At 44.5% G+C, this 24,492-nt stretch overlaps 1 protein-coding gene across 4 annotated transcripts in view; it reads right to left on the bottom strand.

The window, feature by feature from the left end:
* Positions 1–524: 524 nt before the first annotated feature.
* TLK2 (tousled like kinase 2) overlaps positions 525–24,492 on the bottom strand; it is a 48,897-nt gene continuing 24,929 nt past the window's right edge. For all 4 annotated transcript variants that reach the window (XM_048517423.1, XM_048517425.1, XM_048517424.1 and 1 more), the window contains exons 13-22: positions 23,825–23,891; positions 21,155–21,252; positions 17,773–17,854; positions 16,134–16,225; positions 14,912–15,001; positions 13,194–13,363; positions 8,778–8,916; positions 7,081–7,192; positions 6,236–6,343; positions 525–3,521 (exon numbers count right to left, since the gene is read on the bottom strand). In XM_048517423.1, coding sequence (XP_048373380.1) covers positions 3,348–3,521; positions 6,236–6,343; positions 7,081–7,192; positions 8,778–8,916; positions 13,194–13,363; positions 14,912–15,001; positions 16,134–16,225; positions 17,773–17,854; positions 21,155–21,252; positions 23,825–23,891 — 1,132 coding nt within the window. In that variant the 3' untranslated portion in view covers positions 525–3,347. The remainder of the gene's footprint in view (positions 3,522–6,235; positions 6,344–7,080; positions 7,193–8,777; positions 8,917–13,193; positions 13,364–14,911; positions 15,002–16,133; positions 16,226–17,772; positions 17,855–21,154; positions 21,253–23,824; positions 23,892–24,492) is intronic.

Here is a 24,492-nt window from a genome sequence, read left to right as displayed (position 1 = left end):
ATCAAGGCAGTTCTGCAACCTGTATAAATTATGCAAGTCTGCACAATTCCTGAGTTTTAAAAAATCATTTGGGGCCTGCTCTCTGGGTCAGATTTCACCAGGCAGTCTACATACACTTTCAAGCACAATTTGCAGCCTGAGAAGAACTACCTAAAAGAACAAGGTATAGTAGTAGATTTTGCCTAATATTGAACTTGCTGCTTGTAAAGCATTTACTGTGGCATATTCCATCCTACAATGTGAAGAACACCTGACTTTCATCCAGGTTTGCTTTCTTTTTGCCTCTTACCCTATTGAGTCCTCGGGTCACATTCCTGCATACAATCCCAGCTCAGACAATGAGAATTGCTGCCCAAACTATGGATCCATTTTGAATGGCTACTCCCACTAGCGAATAAGTGACACATGTCTTTCTTTCGCCCAAGCCATCTGCTTACGCCATCCCTCTAGGCTAAGCTGCTCCATGGACTACCTAGCATATGCATTCCTTTACCACTTAAATGTATAACAGACAAGTGAAGAGGTTCAGTATCTTAAAACTTGTTTAATATCCATATTTTCATCTGTTGGGCAAAGCCAAAACAGTCTGGCCTAGTTTCAAGTTACAAACCCATACTTTTCTTTTATTTCAGTAAAATGAATTGTGTGGCAATAAAAAGGATTATTTGAAATAAAAACCCATTTGAGCAACAGCTTTATTAAAAATAAAGGGGGAGGGAAGTTGCAATCTTGTTGTTTTTTTTTGCCCCAAGTGACGCATACACCTGTTTTGCTTGTCAGTGCTACAGAACACGGCCGAGGCTGGCTTAATGTGTCCTGCTGAGGCACCAGTGGGAACTTGGGAACTCTTTAAAGCCCTGATCCAGAGGGAGAAAAAGGCATGGTCAAAAGCTAGGTGGGGCATGGTTGGAAAATGTGAACTCCCAGGGTCACGGTTCTCAATAGATGATCGAGTCTAATGGATGCCCATTTGAACTTGTCCAAAGCAAAGATTTGCTTGTGGAGTGGTTTCTAAGGCAGGAAAGCCGAAGGTTTATGCTTGAATAAGGACGGGGTTGCACATCTTTAGATTGATGGTGGGGAAAAAAAAGAAAATGAACCCCGGCTTCAAGTTGGCTGAGGTAAAGGTATGGGAAGGGGGACTCACCCTTTACAACAGGACAGACACCAGCCTTTGCTTTCTGACAGTTCTCATGTGGTTCCAAGCTGCATTTTGGTGAACAATTGTGGTGAAATAAATCCCCCCCTCCACCAGAACAGGCGATGGTTTTCTTCCAAGTTAAGAATTGGAGGATGAGTGGGAAAAGGGGAAGCATCTAGTGGTATGCTCTCCCCGTCCATGTTCAAATCAACCCATGTGTCGATGGGCTGGGGAGAAAATGTCAGAAAAGTGAATGTGCTGTACCAGAAGGAAAGACAAATCTAGAAAATTCAGAATTATGGCCCTCGCTGGCCCAAAGTCAAATTTAGGCTCTCTAACCAGTAGAAAAGGTATGGGCATCAGAAATTCCTCTGGGAGAAGAACTGACAAACAGCCAAAAGATGGTACATTCATCCCCAATCCTCCCCTGGTTCCGAGGCATGAAATACCTTGGACTCACAAGGAGAACCTCCTGTCTCCAGGGTGCTCACAGCCCCTTTTCAGAGCAGGATTTAAACAATTACAACAAAGATACAGAAATCATGATCTCGCTCTTAGTGCCAGGAGTTGTACTGATGGCAAACTTCCTTGGGCAGATCTTATTCAATGCCCCCTGAAGAAGGGACTGCCTCGACAACTGGCCAAACAATATATGGGTTCTGGGCATTTATGTCTCCAGGTCTCCCTACTTGCTTTGCAAAAGTTGCCAGAGGTGAGTACATGCATGCACTGTGGTTGCTTCCTCGTGGTTCTCTTGCGCTCCTAGCTCCCCTTCAAGGGTTCGTGTGGGCTTAAGTGCCCCTTGGCCTGCCACTGCTGTTTCTAAGCACGCTGCTACCCATGGACAACTGAGGAGGGAAGATGGAGGCTGGATCAGGAGTGAGTACAGAACTGATGTCCTGGCCAGAGGGCAACAACATCCAGCAGTGTTGAATATTTTCAGGAGACAAAAAGATAGTGGCCATGTAGCATTCTGCCACAAGTTTCAAGAAACTGGCTTAGTCTTTGGTTTGAATGTTTTCTCTAGAAGGGAAGGAACCAGGAACCAGGTTGTTATGTTTAAAAACAAAACACATTTGAGGGATGAACATGCACACCCAACATTTCAGGAACAGAAAGCCAGCTTGTTCTTAAGTGATGGGATTCCTTCAGGTTATCAGCTGTAGCCGAAGCATCTGAGATGACAGAGAAACCAAAAACTGGGGGTGGGGGGAAAAGAAGGGAGGAGATTTAACTAGACAGCTTTATCCGAACCAGCATCCATGAGTGTTTAAGAGCCCATCCTTTCACATGAGGGAAATCAAATTAAGACACCCCCCCACCCCCACCCCCGTTTAAGTGACAGATTCACGCTGCTGAAGATGGGGAATAATTGTCAAATAGTCGCCAAGAAGCAAGTACAGGGAAGAGAAATCTACCTGCTCGCAGTTGCAGTACAACCTTGGCACTATGTCACAGCTCTCCTTCCCTGAATGAAGGCCAGACCGGGGGGGGGGGGGGGGGCTGCCACATTGACCTACTAGTTAGTTCACCTTATAACCAGTAAAAAGTGTTACTTGAAAAAAATTATTTGGGTAACACACTAATACTAGTGCTGCCAATAGGCTGGATCTTCAGCTCCCTTGCAAAGGGTACAGAGAGGCCTATGCCAGTACCCCAGTAGAATCTCACTGCATCACCTCTGTGGTTTCTTTCCCCTTCCCTTCAAGGGGACAGAGCCTAACATTTTATTTAAAAGAACATGTTTTTTTAAAATATTGACAGTGGACTGAGTTCAGCCTCTTCCCCCACCCTGCCCCCAAGTCCACAACTTGCCACACGAAGCGTGTGCTCTCGGCATTGTGGATCCACAACTTGGGCCCGCAGTGTTTAGAAGTTCACAGTCTGTGGAACCGCCTTTCCCTTCTACCGCCCCGAGCAGGTCATGCTTCTGTAGTTGCTCAGCAAAAGGTCAACCAACTGCCTCACCCTCGTGGGCTAAGTCGCCACAGATCCTTGCCAAGAACCGATGATGTCTTGCTTGATGGATGGAACAAGAACGCAAGAGGAAGGACAAAGCACTTGACCCCGGTTTCTCAAGGGCATCTGGTAGAATTGTCGCATCAATCCCAAGGCCGCTTTTCAAAATGTGTCTCTCTCGCTTTTCTTTCTGCAGTTCCGGATATCATTTTTCTTTTCTTTTTTTGGTCAGGCCTATTGTCTCTGCTCAGTTTGAAGAACTATTATTAGAGGATCCAGAGGTTGAGGCGACTGCAGCTCCGGCTGGGCTGCTCGTGGATACGGATTTGCGAATGTGAGGAAGCAAGTAGGGGTCGCATGCCAACTGCTGGACGTCTATCCGATCCTCTTTTCGGTATGCCAAGCAGCGCCTGATAAATGCCTGAAAAACAAAGCACAAGGCAGAGAAAGCCAGCATGAAAAGTCTCTGTTGGGAACCGCTATTGTGGAAGAGGGGCAGTGGTCAGTGCTTGTACAAAGACATCTGGCCTGCTCAACCAGCCGTGGTTGCCTATATCTTTGAAGGAGAAGGCAATGGACACTCCTTTGCAGAAAAACTGTCTTGCTCCCCGTCCCCAATTCTCCCACTCTTCAGCTGAAGGTCCAAAAAGGAAAGGCCAGCCAGGTTTTACTGCCACCCATTCCATCCATGGCCCTGTCCCCACCACCCCTGCTTGCTGTGTCAAGTAGGTCTCTTGAGGGTAGAGATAGGTGGAAAAAATTTTGCCTCTTCACTATCAAACAGCAAGATCCTCAGCCCCACACACAAGGTGATGGGCGGGATATAAATAAGGTTCTGTGCAAGAGGTGGCAACAGCCACGTAGGACTGCCAACCTCCAGGTGGCACCCTGGAAATTTCTCCCTATTAAATTAATCCCCAAACGAACAAGGTCAGCTCCGCTAGAGAAAATGGCTGCTCTGGAGGGTGGGCTCTATGGCATTATTCTCTGCTAAGGTCATTCCCCAAATCTTGCCTTTCCTAGTCCTGAGTATCCTGCCTTGAATAGAAGGAACCTTCACACTAAGGCCAGCATTCAATTTTTTTGCTTGGATTAAGGAGGGCATGCAGGAACATAAACAGATGGGATAGGACTGCATTTCCTCCTCTGTGTCATTTTCTGCAACACCCTCCTGAAGGAAGGTTTGGTTCTGTAGTGCCTAATAATGGCTGAGGGCAGTGTCCAGGTAGTGCCCTGAGGGAAACTCCAGCAGCAGAGAACTGGAAGAGAATGCTACCATGGAAAACGGTTCTGGAGTAGGCCAGAACATCTGCATAAGACATTCTTCTAGGATTGACAAGCAAGTCAAGGCAGGGTATAAATAAATTCATCATAATAAATTTTAATAAATAAAATCAAATAAATAATTAGTGAATTAACATACTATCTGAGGAAATTCCTTTATCTAAGTAAAGCACACTAAGCAGTACAGTGGAAGCTCGGTTTTCATTGGTAATCCGTCCAAAAAGAATCGATGAAAATCGAAACCGATGAAAACCGAGGCAAACTTTTCCATAGGAATCAATGTAAATCCAATTAATCCGTTCTAGGCACTCCAAAAAACATACCAAAACCACATTTTTTGGCAAATAAACATAGTGTTTAATGCTGAAAACAGTAACAGACAATAACACTAGGACCAGCTTCAGAGCCAGTGGACCAATGTCGCACCAGAAAGATGTCCAAAGAGGTCTGTTTCTGACGCCTCTTTAACATTTGTCTGAAATGGGGCAAGACATTTGTCATCAAAATTGCAGACACGGCCTGCAACAGCTTTGTCCGGGTGATTTTTCTCCACAAACCCCTGCACAAATTTACTGCAAATCGATGAAAACCGAGGCAAATCGATGAAAACCGAGACAAATTTTTCACTGAAAAAGTCAATGAAAACCGAAACCGATGAAAACGGAAGGCAATGAAAACCGAGGTTCCAACTGTATTAGCAGAATGAAAAATGTAGAGTTCCATCATGTCTAACAAATAGAGCCCTTAAGTCCAAGAAGCCACAGGAGTAAAAGTAAGGAACAAAAGCCTTGCGAGTAGGAAAGAAGGGAGGGAGGAAAACAGAGAGAAAGAGCAAGCAAGCAAGCCTTAAGGTCAACAGAAAGGGGAAAATAGGTGGACCACAATGGGAGGGCATAGTGAGCCCTATAAAAATTGTTTGACAAAGGGATGGCTGGTTTGGGAGGTGAAGTTTAGTTTCCTGGGAACAGAGGGGAAGAACTGATGCTTTTGAAAGAATTTCTCCCAGTTTCAAAAAACCCGCTCTGAATGATGCCTTGTGCCACTATACTTTGCAGTAACAAGATGATGAGTCTCCTGAGTTCTGAAGGATAACTGAGAGTTCCAATTGTGGTATATGGGCCTGTCTCCAGGGTCTGGTACTGCTGCTGTGAGACCTGGGAAACAAGCCCTCCTGTGCCAGCTTTATGACCTCTGCTGCCTTGGGTAAAATTTTCTGCTAAGCTGGCTGTTGTGGGTTCTGCGGACTGGGTGGTCACGGTCTGGTAGCTTTGCTAAACCGTGGAAATCAGGCAATATTGTAAATGAAGACTAACGGATTCATTAAGACTTCCACTGACTCTAGAAGCTGAGGACAGCTACCCCTGTTCTCAGAGGCGTTCGCCCTATAAGGACAAGAGGTCACCCATGTCCCCAGGCGCATGCCTTTTGGTCACGTGGGGGGGGGGGGAAGTGTGCCGAGTGCTCCCCAAATGACCAAAAGGCATGTGCCACAGCCACATGCCACTGAGCCCTGCCTCCCAGCAGGTTGGCTTAGGAGCCGGCCTGCAGGGAGGTGGGGGGAAGGGTTAGGGTTCGGAGATGGGCGGCTGTGGCGCCCACCTGGGCCGCCCGCCTGCCTTCATGCAGGCTTCCCCAGTGCCTGCATAGAGGCCAGAGGCGGGGCTTGGCGGCAGACGACCCTGCCCTGAGCCCTGCCCCTCAACCTCCGTAAAGGCCTCCCAGCCAGCATGGAGGCCAGGGGGTGGAGCTCGGCAGCAGGCAGCCCTGCCCCCTCGAGGCCCATTCCACGACCTCCGTATAGGCCTCCCCAGGCCCTGTCCAGTTCTGTGGTAGATTATGCCCTCCCTTTACCTTTGCTTCTGGTGTGACTCCAGGCTTTGGAGGAAACTGCACTTCTGTAGCTTTAAGGATTGTGTTCTCCTGCAGAATATCTTGTTGTGACTGGTTGTGTCCAAAAGGCTGCAAGGAAGGATTAAAAAAAATTATGTGTGTATACACACACAGACGCACCTGGTCAAATGCATGCTCATTAATCATGCCTCAAAAACAGAATCAGGAACAGGTTTTATTTTTAATTAAAAAGCAGAAGGTAAGCTGAAAAGAGGAACAAGAAGAGTTTGAACTTACACCCCGCCTTTCTCTCCTGTAAGGAGACTCGAGGAGGCTTACTAATGCCTTCCCCCTCCTCTCCCCACAACAGACACCTTGTGAGGTTGGTTGGGCTGAGAGAGTTCCGAAGAACTGTGACTGGCCCAAGGTCACCCAGCAGGGTGGGAAAACAAATCCAGTTCACCAGATAAGAGTCTGCTGCTCATGTGAAGGAGTGGAGAATCAGAGACAGTTCTCCAGTTTAGAGTCCACCTGCTCTTAACTTCGACACCACAGTGGCTCTCCAAGACTCTCAATTCTTTGTCATGCCCTACACAGGACTTCCTACTTCTTACAGCAGGAATTGATCACACAGCTTGCTGACTTCATATCCACCTCACCTTTCTCCACAGTGGAGACTCAAAGTGGTTTATGTCATTCCTCTTTCCCCACAATTTATCCTCACAACAATCCTGTGAGATTGATTAGGCTAATGGGTTTTACTGGCCCAAGGTCACCAGGCAAGCTTTCATGGTGGGAGTGGGGATTTAAACCCAAGTCTCCCCGGTCCACCTCTCTAACTGCTACAAGTTGCCAGCTCTCCTTACCTTTCTGCCATAGAGGCACTGGTAGAAGATTACTCCCACTGACCAGACGTCAACTTTATTTGAAATCTTTGGAGGCTCTTTTCCGACCACAAAGCACTCAGGTGGCAGATACCTGAAGAAGAAACTGCCATCTTTAGACAAACCATGTTAATTGTCTTCTCTGCTCACAGCATTTCATTGCATAGGACATTGAATAGGAATTGAATTCATAGTGTTAAGTATAAGATTCATGAAGCATATGGAAGATGTCTTGACAAAGCTATGTTCAGTGACACAGAAAATTATTTATGTTATGTAGTGAAGTATGTAGGAGCCCTATGGTTCCGAGTGGTAAGCTGCAGTATTGCAGGAAAAGTTCTGCTCATGATCTGAGTTTGAGGTTTCAGGAAGCTGGCTTATGGCTGACTCAGCCTTCCATCCTTCCAAGGTCAATTAAATGAGTATCCAGAAGTAAAATGTAGAAAGCAATGGCAAATCACCCTGTAAACATAGTCTAGTAAACCTAGGGATGTGACATCACCCCATGGGTCAGCTGAATTCTGGATTAGGTTCAAGATTTGGATGTCAATCTTTAAAGCTCTGAATGATCTGGAACCCTCGTATCTCCCAGCACCCCCCTCGAAGAGCACTGCGGTCTTCTGGAAACAACCTTCTGGAGGTACCTGGCCAGAGAGAAATTTTACTGGCCTCAACTAGGGCCAGAGCTTTTCAGACTCAAAAGCTTTGTTAGGCATAAACATATAATAAAAACTGAGTAACAGAATACAAATTCATTAATCAGGCATTCAATGCCCTTATTAAAAACTGTGCGACGCTTTGGAAAATCAAAGGATAGTCAGTATTAAAAATTTGGCCATAATTGCTCTTATATTATGAGTGGATTTAACCAACGAAGGACAACCCTCGCCAGAGCTTTTATTAGCCCTGGCCCTGACCTGGTGGGAACTCTCTGCCATCTGAGATCAGGGCCAGATGGTGGTATGCAGGACAGAGACGTTCTGCCAGGCATACGGTTGAGGCAGTCATGGTCTTACCAACTGCCTGGCCTCCCCTTTCCCCGGCTTCCTGTTACCTTCTCTCCATCTGCTGTTTTCTTCTTCACCCTCCTTTTACTGAACAAATTGGGATTAGAGGGTGAAGCGTCTCCTGAGGTTTGATCTAGCTAGATTTACTGAATTACTATCTCCCGTTGGAAAGGGAAACAGAAAGCAAAAAGATGCCAAATGTTGTATAATTTTGTAAATTTTAATTATCTATTGATGGATCAAATTAATTTAAATGGTTTTATCATATTATATATTGACTATATTCATATACTGAATTGTGACGTTATGGCTTTGGATGATTTTTCAATTTTTTAAATTTGTAAACCACTCGGAGTTCTGTTAGAAAGAAAAGCGGCTCTAATACAATGTTTTAAATAAATAAATAAGGCTACTTCTGCTGGAAGCTGTGACTCTCCCCACTGTGACTCACTCACTCCAGCCACCTCTTCTTCCCAACTGCTCCTTGCACTGCACAAATTTATTCAGGAATGCAGTTTTCATTCGTTCTTGATGTCTGGCTTTTCATTAAAGAATGATGCTCAATCTGCAAGCAGTCAAGGTGGTGAGGAGAAGAGGGCATGGCTTACAGCAACCTGTCAAAAGAGATATTGCATGATATTGTGTCTGAAAGAAACGCATCTGGGCACTTACCAGTAAGTGCCAGCCCCCTGAGACGTCAACTCCATGCCATCAACAGAGTTGTAGCTATCATCGTCCATGATCTTGGAGAGGCCGAAGTCAGTGATTTTGATCTCCCCACAAGCAGTACCGTTCACCAACAGGATGTTGCCTGAGGAAGGAAAAATACCTTAAGAGGGGGAAGATTCCTATTTGTCATTGGGAGGAAAGCAGCAGGCACCTCCAAAAGAGAATGCTGTAAGAGACCAACCATTTTCAAGCTTGCATGACTAGCCATAGCAAAAAAAGTCACCTTATAATACAGGTTCTGTATGCTTGATCCTTTATAGCAGGGGTCCCCAAACTACGGCCCGGGGGCCAAATGTGGCCCCCTGAAGGCTTTTATCTGGCCCGCCAGGCATGGCAGCGATGGCTCCATTCACATGCAGTGGGGGCTCAAGGGAGAGGAGGAATGGGCTCCTCTAGCGCAAGGGGCTCGCCCGCCCCACCACCAGCACGAAGGATCGGGGGAGCGAAGAGGGCGACTCCTCTTCAGTCGGTGGGGAGGGAAGCAAAGGGGGTGTGGATTTCCTGTCCCTGGATGCCCAGGACGGCCCTGAGGGTCGGGGTGGGGGAATGAGAACAAACGTGCTTTTGAGAGGACAGGTGACTGTTGAGCCCCAGTCGGGGCAGGCTTTCTATCTCAAGGCTGGGGCAACAGATGTCGCGCTCCCCAAAACACAGAGTCACCCACGACTGCTTGAGCGAACAGGGCACTGAATCCACCTGGATTCCCCAGCCCCGCAGCGCTTCCTGAGAACTGGCAGGGTCTCGCCATCTGCTTCTGCAGGGCTCGCATGGGAGGGTTTCCCACTGGGTTGTTGTGCTTGCAGTCGCTCGTCTGCCTTCAGGCCCCCCACAACCTGTGAATGGGGCCACACACCTCTGCTCAGTGCCCCTGCCAACAAGGCCAGCGGAAAGCAAGCAGGGCGATCCCCACCCTCCACCCTGCGGGAATGGCTGGTAGGCGGCGAACGGGTCTCTGGCTTTGACTGTTGGGTCTGCTGGGGGGAAAACAGGGCCCTGGAGATACCCGCGGCCTTCGGGGTCTGCCAGATCGGCTCCCTTGGGCCCCTGGAGTTGCTGCCTTCTAAACATTGCTGATCACAGGCAGGAGACATATTTGTGGATATTACCTCTATGTAAGAGTAACCAACCTCTAGGGGAGGCCTGGAGATGTCCCAGAATTACAGCTGGCCTCCAGGTGACAGAGATCAATTCCTAGAGAAAATGACTAATTTGGACGGTGGGCTCCCCACCCCAAACCCTGCCTTTCTCAGATTGCACCCCCAAATCTCCATGAATTTTCTGACCCAGAGTTGGAAACCTTACACGTGGCAACGCCTGCTCCGCCCTTCCCTCTCGGCTACTCCATATGTTGCTCTCAGGCTTTCTGTTCCGCCTCACTCCCATTGGCACCAGCCAGGCTGGCGAATCGCTCGCTGGCTGCTAGGGAGGAAAGAACCCAGGAAGACACCTGAACCTGGGTTAGATGGAATGCTTCATTGGGAAAGTTCTGCTTTTTTTTTTACAGGGGAAGGTATTCCCCAGCCTCCCCAACAATATTTGGAGCCCACCCTGTACTTGACATACCTTGGTCACTGTTCTAAAAATAGACCATGACAGAAAGGCTGAAAGGTGAAATCAAACATTTTACAATCATTTGTGCATAGGAATTTGTTCATATTTTTATTTAGTCCGGCCCTCCAACAGTCTGACCGACAGTGAACTGGCCCCCTGTTTAAAAAGTTTGGGGACCCCTGCTTTATAGAGTCAATCCATCTCATACCGGGTCTTCATTCTGCTGCTATCTGTTTTTCCTAGCACGATTTCTTTTCCTGTGACTCTTGCCTTCTCATAATGTGACCAAAATAAGATAGTTTCTGTTTAGTAACGTTAGGTTCTAGGAACAGTTCAGGCTTGATTTAACCTATAACCCACTTAACTGTCATCTTGGCCATCCATCATAGTTGCAACACTCAACTCAAAAATCACATTTCAAAGGAATCCACTTTCTTCCTGTCAGTTTTCTTCACTGTCTAAATTTCACACCCATACATTTTTATTTAATTAATTTATTTATTTATTAGGTTTCTAATAAAGAGCCCGAAGGGCTCTGGGCGGTGTACAGCATAAAAATTCATACAATGTTAATAATAGCTACAATACACATAGTAATAGGGAATACTGTAGCATGAATTAACTGGATCTTGGTCACTAGTGACACATCCTTACATTTAAGAATCTTTTCTATCTCATTCATGGCTGCCCTTCCCAGTCTCAATCACTTGATGATTTCTTGGTTGCTGTCTCCCTTTTGGTTGGAGCCAAGGGACAGAACGTCTTGAACAATTTCACTTTCCTCATCCACCTTGAAGTTGAATAATCTCCCAGAAGTCATTACTTTTGTCTTAAATTCAGCTGTAGTCCTGCTTTGGCACTTTCCCCTATAACTTTTAGCAGTAGTCATTTCACTATTTTCTGCCAGTAATGTGGTATCGTAGGTATATCCCAAATAGTTAATGTTCCTCCCGACTGCCTCAATTTTCACTTCATCCTTTAACTGAATCTAGTCCAGCAGTAGCCGCTGTCCAGTTGCATATCAAAACAATCACATGCTGTGGCAAACCTGTTTCCTTTAAAACCAGGCACAGCTTTTCATACCCACACAGTCATTAGCTTTGATGTAATCTAGAAAACACAACCTGATTTTCTTCAAAAATTCTCTCATATAACCAAGATACTTTGCAAAACGATCTCTAGTGCTCCTTCCTTTTCTAAATCCAGCTTGAACATTAGGCATTTCTCTTTCCGTATATGGTAACAGTCTTTGTTATAAGATTTGGAGCATCACTTTACTTGCATGAGAAATTAATATGATGGGCCAATAGTTGCTGCAGTCTTTTTTAAGGAACTGGAATGTAAATTGACTGTTTTGTTTTCCACATTTGTTTGCGTATTCCTGTCAAGATTTTGATGGACTCTGCTTCTGTGGTTTAGAATAGCTCTATTGATATCCCATCATTCCCTGGAGATTTGTCTCTTACAACTGCTCTTAGTGAAGTTTTCACTCCACTTTCTAAAACTGTAGGTTCTTCTTCAAAAGATTCTTCTTGGAAGGAGTCTGTGATCCTTTAATTTATTCTGCACAGTTCTTCAGTGTACTTTGTTCCCATCTTTTCTTTATTTTGTCCTGTTTGGTTAATGTATTGCTACGTTGCTCTTTCAGCCCCATGCTTTAAACTTCCCTTGGATTTCTTAGATTTTCTGGATGGATTGGCTCTGTAAAGGAAGCCATGGCCTTCAGTTTGCAAGACCTGAGAAAAGCTGTTGACAGCAGGATGTTTTGCAAGACAATTATGGCACTTAACACACACATGCCTAACTCCTGACCCCCACAATGGAGCAGTGTTCATGGTAAGATCTCATGGTATTCCACATGGTAAAGCATCCTCAGTTCTCCTGCCAGATGAGCAGTCCTGCCCCATGTTTAGTCTGGAAAAGAAGAGTTTGGGGGGGGGGGGGGGACATGATTCCTCTCTTTAAGTATTTGAGAGGCTGTCAGAGGAGGACAGGGAGCTGTATCTGCTGACAACAGAGGACAGGGCTTGTAATAATGGATGTACATTACCGGCAGGAAGGTACTGCTTGGACATTAGGAAGATTTTTTTTTCAGTAAAAGTAGTTCAGCAGTGGAATCGGCTGACTAGGAATGTGGCGAGCACCCCTTCACTGTCAGTCTTTTAACAGTAGCTGGAGAAAGACTTGTTAAGGATGCTCTAGGCCAGTGGTGGCGAACCTTTGGCACTCCAGATGTTATGGACTACAATTCCCATCAGCCCCTTCCAGCATGGCCAATTGGCCACCAAGGCTCTAGGCTGATCCTGCACTGAGCAATGGGCTGGGCTAGATGGCCTCTTCCAACTTTATGATTCTATGTGGGGGAAGCCCCTGCAAGAGCAGGCGCTTCCTCACACTCCTCCATCCAGATGACAGTAAGAAGGTCAGAGAGATTCTGTGGACATCAAGGGCTAGCAAGTCCAACTTCCTGCCTCAAGACAACCACCTCTGCCCATCAGTCCTGTCCGTTTCGCCACAACAGGAGTGTGTCACCAGCAAAATGCAAGGCCCACTCTCTGAACCTGTATAGGTGCCTCTTCCAGTCCACTGAAGTTACGCAACCAAGATGCAGAGGAAAGCAACAAAACAAATAAGGGCTGGTGGCTCGCATATGTTTAAAAAATTCAGCACTGAAAGTTCTTACATGTGACCACAAGAGATGAAAACTTGCTGGCCACATAATCCTTGAAAGGGGCACCTCTGTAACAATCTTGCTGGCACACAGAATGCCCTTCCCAGGCCACATTCCCAAACCCTCCATGAACGTACCTGGCTTGAGATCATAGTGAATAATGGGTGGCTTGATTTCATTTAAATATTTTAAAGCATTCACAATCTGCATGATTATAGAGCGGGCTTCCTTCTCAGTCATTAGCTTGTGCTGTTTCAGGTAGAAGTCCAGATCGTTCCCTTCACAATATTCTAACACCGTACAAAACCTAAAGAAAGAGAAACCAAATGCAATAGTTTAGAATTTTTGAAACACAGACTATGAAGTCTTCTTCCTTTCTCCAAGACTTTTCTGTCAGTGAAATATCACAGGATTAGTTACCCTAGCATAGCCCACCTATCTGGATCAGGGTTTTAAAATCAGAAATGAGTTGTTAAGAGATAAATAAGGGATACTTCAATTACCAGTTTCAACACTAAGTGTTATTTTTTAAATTTATATCTTGTCCTTCTGGCCAAACCAGGTCCTCACAGCAGCTTTCAATAAAAAGTGTACAAAAAAATTAAAATACACCTATTATAAATAAATAATAATCTATTATAAATAACGTTCAAGGAACATAGTCTCTTAAAAATAAAAACAGCAAGGCAGTGTACCAAACACAAATGATTAAACTTAACTGGAACCAATTTCTGTTCCGCCCTCATTGTTAACTGCTTTGGGGACTACGGCTTGAAAAGAATAGAAAAAAGAAAAATAAATAGGGTTGGTATGGACGGCTATATGGAAATTGTTACCAAAAACCTCCTTCCTGTTTACCTGGAAGTGGTCACAAGGACTTGCAGGCTCAGGAAGGGAAGAAGTGAGGGTCTAAAATGCTTTGACTTCTTTAACTAAGCAAACCACTACAAATGTGGTGCCCCTCACTGTACACATAGTCCTTGGTCTTTAAAGAGCAACCACCCAACTCTGGGCCAGACAAACACAGCTCAGCTGCATACATCCATGCCTTGAGGCTCCACATTAAGATATCTTCTTTTTAAAATTAAGATGTATGCTGATTTTCTCACTCTCCTGAGCAGTCCTCCTGAGATTTGCACACATCACCTTAAGAGGTACATCTTCAAGTATAATTGAGAGCAACCCCGGAGAGCTCTCTCTCACAAAAGCTTAACACAGCTTAAATTTCTCCCCAACATGTTTGATATTGAAACATGGCAGTTCATATGCTTCACGTTTTCTTTCAATTCCACACTGAAAAGAATTTCATCCCACATTAGTGACAGGGAACACAGAAGTGGGCGGGGAAGTTACACTGTATTAACATACTAGGAGCAGTATAACACAATAGGAGCAGTATGATAGGAGCAGTAGTAAAGCAGCAGTGGTGTAGTGGTTAAGAGCAGGTGCACTCTGATGTGGAGAACTGGGCTTGATTCTCCGCTCTGCCACTTGGGCAGTAGAGGCTTATCTGGGAAACTAGATTAGCCTGTGCACTCCAACACACACCAGCTGGGTGACCTTGGGCGAGGCACAGCTTTTCAGAGCTCTCTCAGCCCCACCCATCTCACAAGGTGTTTGGGGGGAGGGGGGGAAAAGAGATTGTAAGCTCCTTTGAGTCTCCTTAAAGGAGAGAAAGGGATATATAAATCCAAACGCCTCTTCTGTCTGATTTGCATACTTTGAGCCTCTATCCTCTCTTCTCCTCCTGAGGGAACGCTCCAAGGACTGCCTGAAAACTTCCCAAAGGCTTCAGCACAGGCACTGAGTGAAATAGCTCACTTCTCTGCACAACTATAAAAAGAGCAGCACTTACGAGTCAGTATCCAGAGAAAAGTAGTCATACAGCTTAACTATACGTGGATGATCCAGCTCTTTATGGATTCGGTATTCTCTACATGCATGTCTGTAAGAACAAGGAAGGAATTCTCATTCATGTTCTTCCCCAAACCCTCCCTTATCCCTCTACAACTTGCAGGTTGCGAGAAGGAAGAAAAAAACCCTAGTTGGCTTGAGTTAACATCGCAAACCCTTGGAACAATTCACCCCACACACTAAAAGCCAGGCCTCCCACAAGATAGCCTCCCTCTACATGGCTAGAAAAAGGCCAGGCTCACATCTGACAGAAGGGAGCCCAGGAGAGCACTGTCCTCCATCTGCTCACTCTGTAGCCTAAACTTGGTGCACCGGTGGGGGGGGGGGGGTAGTTCAGATGTCCTTCTTGCAGATACAGGAGGAGACAGCCTTTAAGGCATGTGAAGCATATGGCATCATCTTGGGGGAAGGGCGGTCTCCAATTAAGCTGTGCTAATCATTTTGTGGCTCCTCCTATGGTAGCAGTTTTCATGAAGAAGGCTGCACCCGGACCTCTAACCAGGAGACAATGCAGTGTGAGTACAAACAGGCTCTTCCAGGGACCATTCCCTGAAAAACCTCACCCCTTTTTCCCAGCAGAAGTTCCTGGTCTGTTCAAGTAAAATAATCTATTATGCTCAAACAACCAGCGATTAAACACTTTTGTTCACAACAAAGAGAAGCCTTCTGCTGTCCCCGAATAGAAGAGACAGGAGACAAATTTGGCATTTTTGTACCTTCATGATTCTACCTATGAAGGGAGACTTGGGGAGCTGGGGATGTATATAGAAGCGAGGGTTAAGGGGGGATATGATAGCTATGTTTAAATATTTGAAGGGATGCCATGTAGAAGAGGGAGCAAACTCAGAGACTAGGACACGGAATAATGGATTCAAGGTGAAGGAAAAGAGATTCCACCTAAATATTAGGAAGAACTTCCTGACAGTCAGGGCTGTTTGACAGTGTAATTCACTGCCTCAGAGAGTGGTGGAGTCTCCTTCTTTGGAGGTTTTTAAACAGAGGCTGGATGAAGATATGTCGGGAGTGCTGTGATTGTGTGTTGGTCTCTTGATGGTCTCTTCCAACTCTATGATTCTATGATTCCCCACAGCACGTTTCCATTCAGAGCCTTTAAAAACAAACAAACTACGCATCATGCAAAGCTAAGATCTAGAAGTACTTACTTGTGGTAGTTCTCTTTCTTTTCATCCCGCCAGTTCTTGTTCAACTGGTGAATTTTTACTGCTACATACCTCTGCTCCGTTAAATCGAATGCCTGAAAGAGGAGCACTGATCAGGAACTCCAAAATACAAGAAAGGACATCGCTACAGATGTGAAGGCACCAGTGGACAACCCCCCCCCCCCCAAAGAATTGGTCCTCCCACACAAGGTCCCCATCAAGTCAGTTGTTCTCAGTAGAACAACTGGACATTTAAAAAAGAAAGGTTCCAATTAAACATTTTACTTTTGGAATGAGCAAAATGCTTTTGGATTCAAAATTTTATTCACTAAAATGTACTGTATGAAGATTTTTATGTAAAATAATGTACACAGCTACAGAATAATTCTTGTGTATACTGAAGAAGTATGACACACATTTGTGAGCATATGCTTGCCTTTAACGGTAATTTATTTCATTCACAATTAAGAGAAAATGTACTACTGAAGAGTTCAGTGCTTTCAGCATCATAAAGTTTCACTCAATATTCAAATACACGGCTAATCCCATTGTTGACTGTATGAGACTGTTTCTGCCCAAAAAACATAGTGTTTATTATAAAAACTGTTCTCTATTTTCATCTTTTATTTTTGTAGCTCTCAGGTTGCAAACATTAAGACACATGTGTTAAAGTAGCATAGGGTATTGTAAGCTACATCTTTAATATTAGGGATATTTATAATTTTGCTTGTCAAAAACAAGGCATTCTTACATTTAAATGTCATAAACATCCCAACCAGTGCAATTTTATATGCCAAGTTAAAAATGTATTTAGTAAGATTAAAGCCATAAAATAAATTAGGTTTCAATTTCTCCCGCCCAAGAAAACAAAAGCTGCTGCCCCAGGCTTTACAATTTCCAGAAACATCCTCTCTAGACACAATAACTCTAACACAATCTCAAAAAATCTGGCTTCTTGGGAAAAAAAATCAAAGTTAAACCGATTTTAAACTACAAGTTGATGTTGGTGCAGGGAAAACTGCTGGATAACCATGCCCAGAAGTGCCAGTAGTTAAATTATAGAACAGTCACACACATTATCCCACTTATTCTCACAATCTCTATCTCCTGTGCTCTGCACTGCACTGCACTGCACTGCACTGTGCTCTGCAAATGACCAACTACAGAAGTTTCAGTGGCTGCAGTTTTCTAAGCAAAATGCTTCATTATACATGCTTATCAAAAAATATTCTACCTCTTGTGTGTCAAACTGGATGCAGTTTTTGCTAAACAGTTGTACTGCCCTGACAGTACGTCCCAATATCTATATTCTGCAACACATACTTGCAAATATGTCATGTGGAAAATGAAATGAACATGCAATATAGGGAGACTAAAGCAGGAAAACATGCAAGTCACACCAGCAGCCATGTAGCTTTGATTATGTGTTCCTGCATTGCAGGGGGTTGGACTTGATGACCCTAGGGGTCTCTTCCAGCTCTATGATTCTAACCACCTGTTCAGACAGCAATTCCCCCAAGGTCTTTCGCATAGTCTTGCTACCCAAGATACCCAATAGCCAACAGCATGAATTCTGCATTATTTTATCCATGAGGCAAAACTATAAAAAAAATAAGTAGTGTGGAAATAAGATACAACTCACTTTATAAACTTCACTAAAACCCCCTCTACCCAGAAGATGTAGCAACAGGTATCTGTCGTTTAGCGTTGGATGGTCTTTAAATCTGGAAGAAAGAGACAAGGAGAGGATTTTATCCACACAGAAGCTGTTAACATCCTGGGTCTTAACAACCATTTGGAATAGTGAATAGAATTCCTGACCAAGGTTCCCATCTCTGCCCTGAACTGGAAGAGATCTTCATGTCTAGATGATTCTGGGGATTTTTTTGGGGGGGGGCGGGGGGGGGAAGAAGCTAATCTGCACTTCAGTTTTATCCATCGGTTCCAAATAGCTATGAGCCTACACAAAGAGCTGTGTAATTAACCAACCATTTATTTAAAATCTTCTCTATCACATTTTACCATAACACAGGCTACAAGAAACCAGTTAAAAATAATCTAAGCATGACAGAAATCACTGTAAAAACCAAACAGACCATACAACCCAGATTTCAGTCCAGAGAAAAATCAGCAACTACTTTAAACTACCTTTAAACTTGAAAAGATACCCCCCTCCCAGTACCGTTTGGCTGTTTTAAGTGATAAAAAGAGGAAATATTCTGGACCTCTTCCAGACACTGTTCTATTGTAATGATGCCACGAGAGAGAAGAAATGGGTCCTCACTGCAAGACATACTTGGTAGATAAGTCTACTGGAAGTCTGTGGGACCATCTAAGCTGGCAAGGATGGAAATGTGGCTTTGTAAGTGTGTGTGTCCATGACAGCTTCCGAGGAAAGAATCAACACTTTGAGGATAGAGACACACAGGCAGCCAGTGAAGGTGTTTTATACTGGCATTTGGACAGCCTCTGAAGAGTGCATTACCTTGGCCTGGCTGAGAGGATACAGATGGTTGTGGTCAGGAGCAAATGAAAGGAGATAGTCTATATTCCATATGTGAGGGATAAAAGGCACCTCTGGCCACACATCAGCCTGTTCCTTTAAGAATCCAGCAAGATCAAGGAGTACCGATTATTTTTCCCATAATCAGGCAAGGGTAACTTTACAATGGATTATAGAAAATAAATCATATACCCCCCCCCCCAAAAAAAGGGGGGGGAACCATATAAGAATGCTTCATTTCAGATAACTCAACATTGTCAAATGATGATGTAGGTTTTCCAGGTTGTATGGCCGCATTCCATTCTGGGGCTGGCCTCTTCAGAGGATCTGGTGGTAGTAAAGCAAGTGGAGTATATATACCTGTGAAATGCCCAGGGTGGGAGAAAGAACCATTTGCACTGGTTAAAAGTGTTACGTGCAGTTTGCAAGTGTAATTTGTATGTGTTAAGTGGAATTTCCCCATTTTAGCATCTGTATGTAACACAGAAGTTGTATAATTAGTAAGGGCATTTGCACAGAAATTTGCCTGTGCATCTAGGTCCTCATTTATAATCCATTGTATTGCTTTCTGCAGAGATACATCCTGAGTCTGGGTGGTGTTCATTAATTCCAGTGTTTTTAAGTACTGGTAGCCAAATTTTGTTTACTTTCAGTTTCTTCCTTTCTGTTGAAACTGTCCACGTGCTTGTGGATTTTAGTGGCTTCTCTGTGTAGTCTGACGTAGTGGCTGTCAAGAGCGGTCCAGAATTCCTGTGTTTTCAAATAACATTCTGTGTCCAGTCTGGTTTATCACGTGTTCTACTACGGATTTTTCTGGCTGAATTAGTCTGCAATGCCTTTCATGTTCTTTGATTTGTGTTTGGATGCTGCATTTCATGGTCCCTATGTAGGCTTGTCCACAGCTGCAAGGTATGTAGTCAATTCCTGCAGAAGTTAGAGGATCCCTCTTTTCCCTTGCTAAACGTAGCATTTGTTGAATTTTCTTGGTGGGTCTGAAGATTGGAGGTTATGTTTCTTCATCAATTCAATCAGTGATTCCCTTGATGTATGGTAAAAACACCTTCCCTCTGGGTGGCTGTTTATTTTCATTCCTGTGGTTTGTTCTTTGTCATGAATCTCTTCTGATGTCTGCAGTAATCATTGGCCTGCAGAGCCCAGTTTAAGATTTGTGATTTGTAACTGTGCAGCCACCTCCTTCAAGACAAACTGAATCACCTAATCAGCCAGGAAAAAACTACTGGAAGATGGCCATACAACCCAAAAAACCCACAACAGCCTAGTGATTCCGGCTGTGAAAGCCTTCTAATGACTCTGTGATAAAAGGACTGTGGATTTTTGAAAATACTTTTGGACTGCTATGTTGGTTTTATAGCATTTACTATAGTAGTAATGGCTAGTTTCGTATGTGAAGTGGAATTTGTATTGTTTGTATTAGTGCAACATACCTTACCTTTCTAAACTGCATCACTTTTTTGTAGCTGGGTTATAGTTTTTTCCCTTAAGGATAACTTTACCCCATCCAACTTAGGCAAATCTAACCTCATCCCATAATTCTGCCTTCCCCATCAGCACTGCCTTCGCCTGGTCTCCATTCCATTTCAGCTTGCGCACTCTCATCCAAGTGATCACAGTGCCCAGACCCTGACTGGGGACAGAGTCCACAGTATTCCAAGGTCTTTTTAAAGAGATACAGAGTGGAGGGCTGTCAGCACAGTTGACTCACACTGCGTCTGATCTTGCTTATGGGCCTAACAACAACAGTGGAGGAAGAACAGGACTTTGCGACATTTTGCATCCCAGCTTCCAAGCTGATGAACCCATCTCCATGATGAAACCTTTCCACCATGTGATTAAAGAAGGACCAGAACCATTGCAGGACTGTGGCCAGAAGTCCAAATTCTCACTATTAATAGAACAATCAACTACATGGAAGGCTGAGGATGACCTGCATGCACTCCTGCTCTTGTTTTGCCTCCATTCTTCCTGCATGCCTTGCTTCAAGGGTACCTTGTTACCTCTTGTTTGAGTTAAGCACCTGGTGACTCAAGCTTTGCAAGGCTCTCAACGATGCCAAGGTCCAGGGTCTCTCTAGATAAGAAGGTCCAGAGGGTCTATATCTCTCTGTTTTGTTTTTTAAAAACCCCAGTGTTTGATTCTTTTAGAAGCTTTCTGGCACAAGGAGATGAAGGGACTGTGTTCTCACGTGGGCCGTAATCCAGCAGACATAAGATTTATGCATCTTCCAGTTCTCAAAGCAGCTTGAACTTCGGGGGAGGGGAGGAGGCTACATTAAGCAACAAGTAGTTAATACTTAAAGTCATCTAAGAACCCTATCTTGAGAAATTTTTTTTTTAAAATGCTGCAATTTCTAAAGACATAAAGGTTTATGGCTTTTAACACATCACTCTACCCTTTCAACCACTAGAGGTTCAGCCCATTCCGTTAGCAACAGCAAGGTCTTGGCAGTGCTTCAGCCTTTCTCCAGTTCTCAGTTTGCAGATTCTTCGTGCCTGATACTCACTGCGAGTTATCTTCATTGTGTATCCTTTTTAATTCCCTGATATGTAGATTTCTAACCCTCTCTAGCCGCTCCAATTCTGCCTGGATCTCTGCTTCTTCCTGCACCAAAAAGAAATATCACTTCAGCTACAATGCTGAATTCAAACTCTGACAGACAACTTAGTGGAAGGGGACCTATTTGGCTTCACTAAAGAAAGTTACAAAGAAATACAAGACTTTGCGTTTTGACAGATCCTAATATCCAGGAGATATACACTGCTGTTTTGGTTCCCAAGACTAAAGATTCTCCCCTTGACCTAGATAGCCCAGGTTAGCCTGATCTTATTGGATCTCAGAATCTAAGCACAGTTGACCCGCCAAGTATTTGGAGGGGAGACCTCCAAGGAATACCAGTGGCTTGCTGTGGAGGCAGGCAATGGCAAACTAGCTCTGAAGATCTCTTGCCTTGAAAACCCCACCACGGGTCGCCATAAGTCAGATATGACTTGGCAACAACAACAAAAAAAGTGGATGCGCATCTCCCCCCCACCCACCCAAAATAACATACATGTGCTTTTAACACCTGGTGCAGCCCTCAGGCTAAATGGTATGTCTCATTCAGGGAACCAGAAAATTATGGGGAGGATGTAACAACCAGCACAACATTGTTAGATTAGGATGACTTGGAGTACTGTGTTCAGTTCTGGTCGCCACATCTCAAAAAGGATTTTGAAGAGATAGAAAAAGTGCAGAGAAGGGCAACGAGGATGATTGAAGGATTGGAGCACCTTCCGTATGAGGAGAGGCTGCAGCATTTGGGACTCTTTAGTTTGGAGAGGAGACGTCTGAGGGGGGATATGATTGAAGTCTATAAAATTATGCATGGGGTAGAAAATGTTGACAGAGAGAAATTTTTCTCTCTTTCTCACAATACTGGAACCAGGGGGCATACATTGAAAATGCTGGGGGGAAGAATTAGGACTAATAAAAGGAAACACTTCTTCACGCAACGTGTGATTGGTGTTTGGAATATGCTGCCACAGGAGGGGGTGATGGCCACTAACCTGGATAGCTTTAAAAAGGGCTTGGACAGATTTATGGAGGAGAAGTCAATCTATGGCTACCAATCTTGATCCTCCTTGATCTCAGATTGCAATTGCCTTAGCAGACCAGGTGCTCAGGAGCAGCAGCAGCAGCAGCAGGCCATTGCTTTCACATCCTGCATGTGAGCTCCCAAAGGCACCTGGTGGGCCACTGCGAGTAGCAGAATGCTGGACTAGATGGACTCTGGTCTGATCCAGTAGGCTAGTTCTTATGTTCTTATTCTGTCTAAGCAACACAACAATTCCTACCCTCTAAAGAATGTATATCTGACTCTTATGACTAACAGGCCTTCCTGAAAGCAGCTAACAAAAATGATCATGAAACGGTATGAGGTCTTACAGAGAACTGGGACACAAAGTGAGGCTGAGCAGCAGGCCTTCACTTGGCCAATCATCCCTTGACTGACAGGTGCTGCTTCCCAGGCAGCGGCTCCTCGCTTAGCCAAGGGAGTGGGCAAAACAACCGGATCTCTTTCCCTGCCAATGGCCCAAGAACTGAGGCACTGCAAGCCACCCAACCATGCAACCCTAGGCAGAGTTATGTCAGCCTGTCCAGTGAAGTCCATGGGCTTAGACAGGTGTAATTGTGCAAAGGGCTACACTGTGTCATGGAAAGCTCTAACTCTTCCTTGGTTATTGTGAAGAACAATTTGACCTTGGTTACTGTGAAGAACAGAAGAACGAAACAGCTCATTTGACCCAGTGGCCTTGAGCACTATCACACTGTCAAAGTTAAAAACTTTCCGAATAGCCTGACTCCAGACTTGGGCTCATTTACTTATTTGTATTGTTACATCTTGCTATAACTTGAAGGAAAAAAATCTGTGACAGCAAAGAGTAGCCTTTTGTTTAATGCTTGCTAGAAGCCCTCTCAGGTTCTCTTATGTAGGTATATTTGCCTTCAATTGAAGAAGCAGCAAAATCCATAATTCTCTTACATCAGAGTGAAACACACATTCCAAAAGACAATCCTCCAATGTATCAGTTCATAATCTATCCAAACCATGAGGTTTCTAACAGCAACAGTTTATTTACATACCATTTTTCAAAGAAGTTCTGAGGAATCTTGGGATTCCTTGGAAACCTCCTCTGAGAGAAACAGCAATGGCAGAGGAGTCAAGAATAGGACTCTACAAGAGGGGTCATGTGAATTCACATGAGAGGAGTGTGACTCCATAAACTGACTAGCATTCCTCATTCAAACAGTATGTGCCTACAGCATGCCCCAGAATCCTTTATGATGTGTAGTGCTCTGTGGCAAACAAGATCTGTACAATATTTAAAAGCCATCAATTTAGATATGTATGCCAGCATGGGACAACAAGGCTAAAACAAACAATACTGTAGTCATTTCAAGGTATCCAGGAAGTCAGAAAGATGCTGAGTAGGCCAACACCAAAAGCATTTAACTAGGCAAAAATTCTGATATTCCCTGAAAACTGATGTTCTAAAGCTATTTTTCAATGGGGTCTGTTATTGTATAAGTTACTTGCATCCCACATTTCTACCATGTCAAAGCACTCAGGACCACACACAGGATAAAGAAAAAGATACAGCGCAGTATTAATGCCCCATTAAAAACCTTTTACCTTTTTCAGATGACCTAGCCGTAGCTTGAAGATTTCTTCTTGTTCGTGATATTCTGCTAGCGTTAATCTACAGGAACACAAGATAACTGGGTCAAAGATTAAACTGTCAAAATTGTGTGGGTGAGGGAGGCGCGCGCGCGCACACACACACACACGTTAACCCAGGTCTTTCCTCTGCCTTCTCATGGGGTGACTCCCATCTCTGCTGATCATGGTGGACACAAATGACTAACATCTCCAGATGCCAGGCATATGAAGGAGTCAAGCCATAACCAGTCCACCTGAGTCTGTCCCTGTTTACCCTCACTGACAGCAGAACTTCAAGTCATTTAGGCAGAGACCTTTCCAACTCCTGATACCAGGGATCTTTCAACCAGAGGTGTCAGAGGTTCAGAAGCCAGGACCTTCCAAGATCTTCCATCGAAATATCCTCCCCTCCCCCCCAGTCTCCCTGCCACTATTGAACCCAGACCATTTGCACACTGGCAACCAGAACTGCCTCTTCTCCCAACAAGCACTTGAAGGTTATCCACACACTTTCTCAAGAAGGGACAATGCCAATGGAATGGAGGAAAGGCAATCTTTTACTCAGAAAGCATTTTTGATTAAAATGTAAGATCTTTTTTGGGCAGTAAAGAGCTCTGCTCTGCGGACTGCAAGCAAGCATA

Source organism: Sphaerodactylus townsendi, linkage group LG15 (assembly GCF_021028975.2).
Source record: "Sphaerodactylus townsendi isolate TG3544 linkage group LG15, MPM_Stown_v2.3, whole genome shotgun sequence".
Lineage (NCBI taxonomy): Eukaryota > Metazoa > Chordata > Lepidosauria > Squamata > Sphaerodactylidae > Sphaerodactylus > Sphaerodactylus townsendi.
This window is presented reverse-complemented; position numbering and strand designations above follow the sequence as displayed.